The sequence below is a fragment of the Nannospalax galili genome, unplaced genomic scaffold, assembly GCF_000622305.1.
Source record: "Nannospalax galili isolate Female #2095 unplaced genomic scaffold, S.galili_v1.0 scaffold389, whole genome shotgun sequence".
NCBI lineage: Eukaryota > Metazoa > Chordata > Mammalia > Rodentia > Spalacidae > Nannospalax > Nannospalax galili.
The window spans coordinates 1,690,364-1,703,074 of NW_008360310.1; the positions used below are offsets into that span (position 1 = coordinate 1,690,364).

The following is a 12,711-nucleotide window of genomic DNA, read 5'->3' on the forward strand; positions in this document are numbered from 1 at the left end:
GAGGTGTTGGAAGGAAGAGAGTGGGTGTGGATTTGATGAAAAAAGCTTAGCCAAATATAAAACACAGAGAAAATGTTAATAAGAAATACTGTTCTTTGCAACTTTCCTCAGCAGTAAGAAGCTGACTACATTAAACATCAGTAAAGCTGAGGAGATGGGACTGACTTCATCAGGTGGTTCAAATGGCAGTTGGTATTTTTATCCCTGATGAAGGAAGAGAGTGGGTGTGGATTTGATGAAAAAAGCTTAGCCAAATATAAAACACAGAGAAAATGTTAATAAGAAATACTGTTCTTTGCAACTTTCCTCAGCAGTAAGAAGCTGACTACATTAAACATCAGTAAAGCTGAGGAGATGGGACTGACTTCATCAGGTGGTTCAAATGGCAGTTGGTATTTTTATCCCTGATGACAAACCTAGGGCTCTCATCTTCACTTCCCAAGGGTCTTCAGTTTTTCCCATCTCTAGAACAAAATTAATTTCAGTTTAATAATTTATTAACACTCTGCTTCATGTATAAAAATCTATGTTCTAGGTGTTTAGGTTTTCCTACCAACTTCATTCCATAATATCCAACTAGGTATCATTAAGGTTAAAACATAGTAAACACAATCCAGGCATCGTGGCCCACGCCTTTGATCCCAGCACTCCAGGAGGCAGACTCTGTGAGTTCAAGGCCAACCTGGTCTACCTCGTGAGTTCCAGGCCAGCTGGGGCTACAGGGAGACTCTGTCTCAAAAAGCCCCCCCCAAAAAAAGACAACATAGTAAACACTTTAAAATTTCACTACTCCAAGAATCTATTAAGTGTATTTCCATGAAACTATAAGAAAGGTGCTAGGGGATGGCTCAGTCTGTAAAGTGCTTGCCATGAAAGGATGCAGACCGCAGTTCAGATCCCAAGCATCCATGTAAAAAGTTGGACACAGCAATGCATGCCTGTAATTCCAGCAAAGCGTGCCTGTAATCCCAGCAATGGAGAGATGAGACAGGAATCCCTGGGTGGGCTGGCTAGCCAGTCTAGCCAAATCAGAATCAATGAGCTCCAGACTCATTGAGATACCCAGCCTCCAAAACTAAGATGGAAAGCAATTGAGGAAGACACCAATACTGACCCCCGGCCACTACATGTACACACACACACAGAGAAGGAAAAATGTTTACTTAAAAGAACTTAAATATATTAAATTAGAACTATAAATTTTGTTCAAAACCTTGATATCCTACCATAAGCAACAGAGTTTAGAAAGCAAATACTGCTTTCCCTTAAAGTACTGCATTTTACATATTTTTCTCCTTTTTTCGGGTGGGAGGAATGTATCCTGATGCCTAGGCTGGTCTTGAACTCCCAATCCTCCTGCCCACAGCCCCCAAATGCTGAGATTACACATATGAACCAACACACCTGGCTAAACACTACATTTATCACAACAAATTTTTTTCAAACATTTTAATAGAAAAAAAATCAATATGAGGCCCAAGCATTTCAATGACCTGCTTTTATTTATGTGCTTAAAAAGTTTCCTCAAGGTCCTCTATAGCCTTTGTGTGCAGAGTTCAAAGATGTCATCTTCATCTAAAACCTTGTTAAAAATGCAGAGTCCCAGGCTCATCCCCAGCTGCAGAATTGGCATCTCCATTTTACTCTGATTCCCAGGAGATTCCTAAGCACATTTAAGTTCAATAAAGACTGTTCTACAACATAGGTTCTTGACTTGACTTCTGGGGTAAAATTAACTTCATGAATCCTTGAACTTTCAGATAGGACTTTTTCACATGAACACACAAACATACATAACATCTCACTAGGAAGAGACTCTCAAAGTAACATATAACCACAAATTGATTAAGAACCTTGCCCTATAGGACTCTATGCCACACTTATCCTGCTTTCAGATTGCAAGTTACTCCAAAAACTATGCAGCTCTCAATGAGGTCTGTTGAAGAATGACAAGAATGAAGGTCAGAACGTCACAGTGGGTCATGAAAGACCTTATCTGAAGAATTTATTCACAACATGCAAGAACTATGCCAAGAAACCAGTTTGGAGACATCTAAACAAATAATTCTCTACATGAGGTTTGAGATTAAGAATGTTCACTTGAAAAAGATTCAAACTGAGAAGTAAATAAATATAAGGTAGGGTTGTTTTTTTTTTTTAAGACAGAATGCCATTAGAAGACAGTAAAATGCTGAATTCTTGTTCTAGGAGCTCAATCAGCAAACCTAGTATGGACCTGGTCTGATTTAAGAAGTGGAATCATTTTATTTTATTTTATTTCATATATTTTATTCATTATTTTTATTTTATGTATATGAGTGTATTGCCTGCATGTAAGTGCATCCATGTCATGCAATGCCCATAGAGATCAGAAGAGGGTGTCAGATCCCCTGAAACTGGAGTTACAGATGATTGGTAGCCACCATGTGGGTGCTGGGAACCAAACTCAGGTCCTCTGCAAGAGCAGCCAGTGCTCTTAACCACTGGGCCATCTCTCCAGCCCCAGAAGTGGAATCATTTTAAATATTACCTTCCTAGTATATTCTTCTAATACTTCCATAATGACAAATCCCAATATATTTTATGAGCCCTGCTTTCTTCATGTTTTCTGGATGTCATTAGAATAGCGAAGGAGCATGGTATACAGATTCAAAGGGATATCATTGAGATCTTCAATGAATTATTGATAAGGAATGGTTCCTACCCAGAAGATACATCAGAACTACATATATACTTCATTCTCTAATTTTATCATCAGGTCATCTCTTCAGGATGTATAACATCTAAAGGTACAAATAATGTCTAGCTTCTGTTTCCATAAGTCATAGTGAAATTTTAGGTCTCTTCATTAATACCCAAAATATAAAAAAGAGTCAACTCATCTTTCTTGGCACTACTATGTAACTGGTCACCTGTGAGGAGCCTGATGCCTGTAGTCTGTTTCCAGGGTTGAATGACATCCTCACATACCAGCCACTGCAGGCAAGAAGAGAAAATGCTTGAACATATTTAGGGGATCAAACCCTCTCTACCTCTAACTCTATGGGCTATCAGGCAAGTGGTGGATCCTCTTTAAATGATTCATTAAATAACACTCAAAAGACTTTTTTCTATGGGGAGTAGGCATCTATCAAGACTTTTTATTATCCTCATACCAAAGAGATTAGAATGAAACTTTCAAGCTTTTTTTTTTTTTTCTGGCAGTACTCAAGATTGAATGTCTCATGTGCATGCTAAGCATGAAGAGCTCTACTTCAAAGCTATAACTCCACATCCTATTTTGGGGGCATTTTTTTTTTCAGACAAGAGTCTCATTAAGTTGAAATCATTCTATAACCTTGAGCTTGAGCTCTTTCTGCTCCAGTCTCCCTAGTAGTTTAGATTCTATGTCTGTACCACAAAGCCTGGCAGCTCTCAAGCATTTTAATTATTAGTGTTATTTATTTACATAATAAACATGTCCTAGCAAAGTAATACTTTTAACTAAAAAGGACAACTACAATCACTTAAATACCAAAAGAAAAACTCTGAAAAGAATATAGTACTTTACACATATGCTAGTCCCTGACAGATTTAATCCAACTTCAATGCTAATATTTTACAGATAGCATAACTATTCATCTTTCATCCAAAACAGTTTAAATAAAACTAATCATATTTTTTAAGTCTACGGGGAATAATAATAGGGTCAGGCAGGTTGACAGCAGTGATCCATAATAGAAGCCAGCAAAGAATAGTAATGAAAATAAGACAAAAACTAGTGCTTGTTGACCGCATTTTTACATAGCAGATACTTTTTTTTTTAACCATGAACAAGTATGGTTTATTCCAAGAATGCAAGGATGGTTCAACATATGAGACCAATGAATATAAGATATTACATTAACAGAATGAAGCAGAAACATGATCATCTCAACTGATACTGAAAACACAGTTGAATCCATCACCTTTTCAGAATAAAAACATTCAAAGACTATGAATAGAAGGACACTATCTGAACATAATGAAGGAGATCTAGGAAAACCTCAAGAACACATAGGAAAACCTCAGGAACACATACGATCTGTTGTTGGACACTACATTCTCTATGACAGAATCAACTCTGTAGGTGGTAAGGGTTACCCACTGAGCCAAATTTAACTCTTGTAAAATTCTAGTCATGCCCCACTTTCAACAGAAACAAAAGGCCATGACTTACTGTGATTCTTCCCACCTTATATGTTCTGGGATTTTTGTGTGTCTGTTTTTAAAATATTTTTACTTTATGTGCATGAGTGTATTGCTTTCAGGTATGTACATATACCCATATTGTGCAATGCCTGTGGAGGACAGAGGTCAACCTCGGGATTTTTTTTTTTTTTCAGGAAATGCCCACCTTTGTTTTTGAGACAGAGTGTCTTGCTGGGACCTGGGGCTCTCTAATCTGGCTAGACTCCAGGCAGCCCCATGGATTTTCCTGTTTCTGCCTCTTCAACAGTGAGATTACAAGCCTCTGCCACCTTACCCAGCTTTTTACATAGCTGAGGAGACAGCTTAATGAGTGAAGTGCCTGATGCTCAAGCATAAGGTCCTGAATTTGATCCCTAGTACCTCCACATGCACCACACACATTCCTGTACACATGTAAACCTGCATATATACAAATAGCTTTGTGAAATGGCAGCATTACAGCTAATGAAATTTATCCAAGCAAAATCATTGCTAGTTGAAAAAAATAATAATAAAAGCTGGAGCAGTTAAGGATAGAGTCTAGGGAGGAACTCATCCATATCGACTGCTAGTGCAAATGTAAAACAACTTAGCTATTATGGAAATCAGTATTAAAGATCCTCAAAAAGGTGGGGGGTAGAAAGATGGTTCCGCAGTTAAGAGCGCTAGGTGCTCTTGCACAGGACCTGGGTTTGACTCCCAACACTCACATGGCTGCTAACAACTGTTCTTGGAACTAAACACCCTCTTCTGACCTCTACAGGCATTGTATCACACACACACACACACACACACACACACACACACACACACACCCCTAAAAGTAGAACAACCATATGATCTAGAATTCTCACTTCTGGGTATATACCCAAAGCAATCTAAGTCAACATACATACACAGAGACCCCCTGTTCATCCATGTTTACTGTGGCACTATTTATAATGGTCAAACTATGGAATCAGCCTAGGTATTCATCAACAGAAAAAGAAAATATGGTACACACACATACACACACAAAAGAGAAATTTATTCAGTCATAAGGAATAAAATTATGGGGACTGGAAAGATGGCTCAACAGTTACAAGCACTTGCTTCTCTTGTAGAGAACCTGGGTACAGTTCCTAGAACCAATATGACAGCTCACAACCAACTGTAACTCCAGTTCCAAAGGATCCAATGCCTTCTTCTGGCCTTTGAAGGCACCACGGCATGGATGTGGTGCACATACATACATGCAGGCAAAACACTAACACACATGAAATAATTATTTTTTAAAAAAGAATGAAGGGCTGGAGAGAAAACTCAATGGTTAAGAGCTCTTGCAGAGGACTGAGGTTCAGTTCCCAACACCCGCGTGGTAGTTCACAACTGCCTGTAACTCCAGGTCCAGGGAATCCCATGCTCTCTCTTCTGGTCTCCAAGAGCACTGCACACATTAGATTCACAATCAGGCACACACACATACTCATAAATAAAGTAAATGAAAATAAAAAAAGAGAATGAAATTAAGTTATTTAAAGAAAATGGTCAGAATCAGAGATCATCATAATAAACAAAATAAGCCAGATCTAAAAAGACAGATAACCCTATGTTTTCTTTCATATGCAGCACTTAATTTTTATAAGTGTGTGTGTATGTATGTCTCTCTCTCTCTTTCTCTCTCTCTCTCTCTGTGTATATGTGTATATATATGACATAGAAATAAATAGGAAACTATGAAAAAGAAAGAATTAGTGGATATATGAGAACAGGAGAGGGTAGTAGGGAATAAAGATGGTCAATGTATGTGATATATTTGAAAATATGTCATCAAGAAATCCATTACTTCATATAATAAACACTAATAATGAAAAGTTTTAAAGACCCAAAATACATCACTTGTAGGAAAATGGATGGAAATGAAGATCATCATATTAAGCAAAATAAACCAGACTCAGAAATATATATTGCATATGTTCTCTCATTTGTGACATCCAGATTTTAAATCATATACAGATATAAGATATGAAATTAGAAAGGGGACTATTTAGAAGAAGGCAACCAGTAGAGGTGGGAGAGACAAGATGGTTATGATGGATTGTATATGAGCAAAGTACTTGTATGAAAACATCATAATGAAGTCCATAATTTTATACAGTGAATACATTCTAATAAAATAAAAGAAAAATAAAGAAGTAATATCTCTTGTTGATCTCAAGAAATTATTAGACTCGGTATAAGTCAGTTAACTATCTGGGCTCTGAGTCAGGCCAACACTATTCTTCCCTTCCTGCAATACCCAATCAAAAATCATGAATCTTCGAAAATTGAACAGTGTATTATAAATTTGGGGAATATGTAAATTATCTTCATTTAGAATCAATATCTTTAAATTAGAGCTCATTTAAATTCAAAACAGTTTCTAATAGCCAGAAGATCATAAGTCATTATGTGAATAAACACATCTCAAACTTCCTATATTGAACTTAAAAACTGTCTCATTTCTCCAGCCTAAATATTACTTACCTCTTCATCATCTTCCTCGTCTTCAACGTCCAGAATTCCTGAATCCTGTTCAGACTTTGGGCTCGTGCTTTCCATCTCTGCATCAAAGAATGTATAAACCTCTTTCTTAGATTTTCTCTTGCTACCTATTCTGGGCTGTTGCAAGACAATGTTATCCAGATTTCTTTGCTGTTGAGCCTAGGATAGAGAGAAAAATACAGGAAAAAATAAATAAAGAAGTAAAAACAAAACTAGAGCTTCTAATAAACTAATTTGAACAAATTGGTATCTTACAGAAAACACACCAAAATTTCTTAATAGGTAAATTTTTAGCCCTAGGAATAAAAACAAACATAGTAATCATACCATTTTTTTGATTGTTTATTTATTGGCTTGTTTGTTTGTCTGTTTGTTAAGACAGGGTCTCACGGAGCCCGGACTGGCTCCAAATTTGCTATGGCGCTGAGGCAGGCCTTGAACTCCTAAATCTTCTTGCCTCCACCTCCAAAGTATGAGGATTACAGGTGTATGGTACCAAGCCCAGCTTAATACATATCCTTTTTACCCTGAAGTTATCCTGTATTAACTCATTTTCAAAGTCAATACAGAAAAAAAAAAGACAACTCATTGATATTATAGGATGTTTTAATAAATCTGCTAAATAACCACAAAAAACTCTACCCATTTTTACCTAAGAAGCCAAAAGGTTAATACAAATGCCTAATGTTTATCTCTTAACAAGGAAAGACCACATGGAAACTATAATGTGATGTGATGTGATATGAAATATGACATGATATATAATATATTTAAGCATAGGAGAGTCCTAAAAACAGTTGTCTGGATATGAGACCAATAAAATACAATCAAGAAGATAAATTATCTTAAAACTAATATTTTTCAGAAAGTGTTTTGAACTACTGCATGTAGCCTTTGAAATTTAAATAGACAAGTGAAAGCCTTCAGCCTAGCAAATTAACTAATATTACAGTATACTTACAATAGATCCAAAGAGACAGAAATTGTGACTATCCTGAGTCAGTAATAGAAACATTAACACATTGCAACTGGAAGTAACATTAGTCACACTCAGGAAACTGAGGCTAGAAGAGAAAGGATTTATTGCCAGTGAGCAATAAATCAGAAGCTCAAAGTGTGATGTCCTAAATTCCAGATCATTCATCCTCTCAATACACCATCAGTCTCTGTAGGCAGAACAAAATGTTTTCCAAAATAAGGGTTTTGTAGCAACATCAATAGAAACACTGCGTATCAAGTGGACATGGCAGCCCATCTGCAATCCCTACCACTTGGGAGGCAGAGATAGGCGATCCCCAGAGCAATCTGGCTAGCAAGACTAGCTGAATTGACAAGCTCTGGGTTCAAGTGAGAGACTGTCTCAATATACACAGTAGAGCAATCAAGGAAGAAACTCAATGTCAATCTAGGGCCACACACACACACACACACACACACACACACACACGCAAGCATGAACGTAATACATATGTGAACACACACCCCAAATATATGAAAAAAGAAATCTATACATTAGTAGTGATACTGTTTAAAATAAATTTGTATAACTTGTTAAGCCCAGAATGTTCCAGAAACATTGCTCTGTGGAACTTCCCCTTTCAGTATCATGCCAAGGTGCAAAGCTTAATATATTCCTCCTCAGTGCCAAGTAGAAATTAATTCAGGAGAAAAGTAAGTGGCACCAAATCTTCTGAATGAGATTAGAGAATTCAAGATAAATCTGAACTATTAGAAGTTAGTTCAGGCATTGGTTGAATGAAACAATTGTAACAAGATAGAAAAAAACTTTAACTTTGTGGTCTAGTTTCAGCCAAAACCAAATGAAAAGAATTTGCATTCCAGAGATTTGAATCAATGGGCAAACTTGCTTCTCCACACATTACCCATTGATATTTTGGGTTGACTTACATAAAATCTATGTCTTCAGTAACTAATTGAGGTAGAGCAGGGACCCACAAACAATTAGGTCTGTACATAAGAAGCATTCACAATCTTAGGCTAAACACGGCTTCTTTCTCTTGCTCTCAAAGGTAAGAAACATCCACTGCAGACCACACAACGACTGCACAATGAGGACAAATAACAGGACTGAGGACTGGGGGACCAAGAACCAATGACTAAGGACTCAGACAGGCAAAAAGGAAAGGGGACCGTCTGCATATTCCTCTTCTAAAGATCAGATTCCCAACTGCATAGTGACCACTTGCTCCCTTCTTTCTCTACTTTCTTTCAGAACACCAAAGCCAAAGACATACATAAAAGTAGGTCTTGTCAATAAATCCCAAGTGTGTTCTTCCACAACCAACAGAATACTATCAGTCTATCAGAAGCAATCAAGAAAAGTCACACTAGATACTGACATTTAACTTGAAACAACACAGGTCACGAAGCAGTGTTAGGTTTTCTGGTTTTCCTGTCAAATCAGAGATGCACAAGGCAGTTCAGGCCAAGCAACAAGATGAAATAGTGAAGACATAGGTTTCATGTTGTCTTCTAAGTGGTACTCGCTGTCTGAGCTATCATATCTTCTCCATGTCTGTAAAGGGTTTATCACAAATGATCTGCCATGCAGGAACTAGCCCAGATGAAAATATCACATTTTAGGTAGAACAATCACACAATTACTCAGATATTACCATTATGGATATCCATTAAAGTTATCATCTTTCAAAATGTATGTTATGAGACTAGGAAGAGATGATAAAGGCAAAATATACATATAAATCTATACAACACAGATTATCATGAAAAGGTGACATTAAGTTCATGAAGATCCCACTGAAAACCCTTCAGAGCTCTTCCTAACATGCTAGCAACTTCATTGGGAACCCTTACTTCAATAGCAATCTAAGAAAACAGCTAATTTCTGGGGATTAGGCTGGAAGAAAGGGTTGCAAAAAACACAATAGCAGCACGACCTCAGGACTTAGGTGTCTTCACTTTCTTCTATGCTCACTCCCTCTGAATAATTTTTACTGACTTTAGTGTCTCTTCCTTAAGAGTCTCTCCTATACACCCTTCCTTGAGAATTCCAACTCCTCTTGCTGTTTCCCCAACACCGAGCAGGGCACCTCTAGTTTCCTATATTGTTGCATTTTCTGACAGCGCCTCATTTCCAACATAGGAGAAATTAGGTATAAAGGAAATTAGGGGTGGAGAGGAAAGGAATACAAGCCCAAAACTGATCATTTACGTTCCAGATAATGGAAGTAATCAGTAGTCTCTAACACAAACCTTCCACTGGTTCAGACTACCTCCTAAAATACTAGGTATATTTCTACTTCTGTACTTACATTTTTTTTCCTCTGCTTGATAAAATGACTGAAACCAACATTTTCGCTAAAACACAACCATATTTTTCCTGTAGAAAGTCTTCTGTAGCCAGGCACAGTGGTGATACCTATAATTTTAGTAGTTGGGAGATGGAGGCTATAAGAACACAGCAAGTTCAAGGTCAGGCTCAGATACATCAGACCCTGTCTAAGAGAAGGGAGTCTCTAACACAAAACTTCCTAGTTTCCTATATTGTTGTGTTTTCTGATAGCACCTCATTTTTAACATAGTGGAAATTAGGTATAAAGGAAATTGGGGGGGGAGGAAGGAAGGCTCTGTTTACCTTATACAATGTTCTCTGTAGTACTGTTCTCAATCAAGCATGTACTGAATGTCTACTTAGATGCCACGTGAAGCAGTTTCAATGTAGAGAAGGCAAAGACACAACGAAAGCATATGAGTGTAGAAAAACAAGATCAGCTTCACAATTCAGACAAATCCTCTAAGTGCAGAGGGTAGTCAACTGGGAGAGAGTAGACTAAGCAGGAAAACGAACACAGATCACTGCAACGGGCCAAATGACAACGGTGAGTTCATGATAGCACACGTAGAAGAAGAAAAATGATTTGCATGCTGAACACGTCAGACAGGAAAGAAATAAGAGTAACTCCAAGTATTCTGGCCTTGATAACTATATAATGGGGCTGTCTCTAGCAATACGGACCATGAAGATACAGTTGCAGGAAGAAGTTGTACACCTTCTAGATATTCACATGAAAATGACACTAAAGCACTAAAACTAACAATTCTTTTCTCTTTGAAAATAAAAAAATGCTTTATCACTGGAGGTATACCCAGTCCAGACATGTGACACACAGTAAATTTAGATAAAGTTTATTATATGAATGCAGTAAATAGCAAATGGAGTCTACGTGCAAATTCAATCTGGCCCTTAATATTAAAGGGTAACATACTTGAAAGTGGCAGGAGGCTCTGGGCATGACCACAAATATTACCTATATGAACTATAATCCTAAGAAGTCACACATTAACACTGTGTAAACAGTCAGTGCCTATGATGCATCCTATACACGTTATTAAATAAAGGTTTATTGTGGAATGGAAGTCCCAGCTCCCAGTACACCCAGCAATAAGACTCAACATTCAAAACCTAAGAGCCTACTACTGACCAAAGCCCAAAGGCATGTGCATTTATTAACCCAATACTGACCTCTAGTGGATTAGAGGAGTACACACAAATGACCCTTAGAAACCAATTGAAAAGTTTTAAGCTTAATAACAAGACACAAATAACAGTTTAAAAGGTTTTGTGGAATAGGCAGTCTTTAAATATAAACCCTGAAATTTTCTGATTCTATAGCCCAAGACAGGTTGCTTTACTTCCCTGAAATATTCTCATCTATCAAAAAATTAACAACTGGGGACTGGAGAAATGGCTCAGTAGTTAAAAGCACTTGTTGCTCTTGCAGAGTTCAGATCCCAGTACCCACATCAGGCAGCTCACAACTGCCTGTAACTCTAGTTCCAGAGACCTAACACCTTCTTCTGACCTCTGCAGGTACCTCCATACAAACACACACACACGCATGCACATACACACACATACACATAAATAAAAATAAAATCTTAAAAAATAATTAATAATCAACAGTACCTCAGAGGTGACAACAAGATCGTATAAGATATCATTCAAATGGTGTATTTGTACACATGTACAAGACACTGCTGCAAATCCCCTCAGCCTCACTTCTCATTCTGGGTTTAGTAGCAACCTGGGCTACACAACCCATGAGTAACCTATCAGCTCAGGAACTTACAGAGCACCTCCAACTTCCTACCCTGGAGCATTTTTAATACCAAAAGTGCACTCCATAAGAAAAAACTTGGCACTCATGAAACATAACCCAGAAGTGAGGCAATCCTCACTCAGGACAGACAAATGTGCCCCCACTTTGTTGGTCTCATAGCCAATTCCACAAAGTTCTCTAAAAGTCTCACAGATAAAGGCTCCAGACTTCCCTAGAAATGGACCTTTGCACTGAGATTCCACATTCTCTTTTCACTTTTAACCATTATTCCTATTTCATTAAAGCTTATTACTAAATAAATCAATCCCTTAGTTCTTTCAAAGAACCCACTCATAAAGTAACACTCTGTATGTCAACAGAGTGAAATGTAATTGGTAGCCCATTCTGTGTACAGAGTCCAAAGGATAACATGGAAAGAAATCAAGCTATTAAGATTCTAAAGCTGCCTCTTCAAACACCACCACTAAAAACTGCAAAGGAGCTGCTGGTGTCAACCAGAACTTTCCAACACACTCAGCACTGGATCTGGACACAAGCTTCCCTTGTCACTGTCACATTCCAAATAGAGGGAAAGAAAAAGAATAGTGATTTAAAAATGAAAGAAAAAGACCTCTGAAGATGATCTGTTATTTTAATTGACTGTGTCTGCTAAATGATCAATCTATATCGATCCTCTAGCTCCTTCAAAAGACAGAGGAGTGTTTATGTGTGCACAGGTCTTTGCATTTTATGTCATATTTAAAGCAAAGAGTCTCTGTAAGCTTTCATAGGTCCCAAAAGATTTCCATCAGTAGGAATTAGAGTCTAATATTATATGACACTTTGGGCCTTTTTCTCTTGATATTGAGAAAGGTACTCACTATCACCTTTAAATTAT

At 37.5% G+C, this 12,711-nt stretch overlaps 1 protein-coding gene across 1 annotated transcript in view; it reads right to left on the reverse strand.

The window, feature by feature from the left end:
• The window catches only part of Exoc6b (exocyst complex component 6B), a 629,077-nt gene that overhangs the window by 375,607 nt on the left and 240,759 nt on the right, over nt 1–12,711 (reverse strand). Inside the window, exon 7 of the mRNA XM_008824711.3 lies at nt 6,715–6,891. Within this exon, the coding sequence (XP_008822933.1) occupies nt 6,715–6,891 (177 nt within the window). The remainder of the gene's footprint in view (nt 1–6,714; nt 6,892–12,711) is intronic.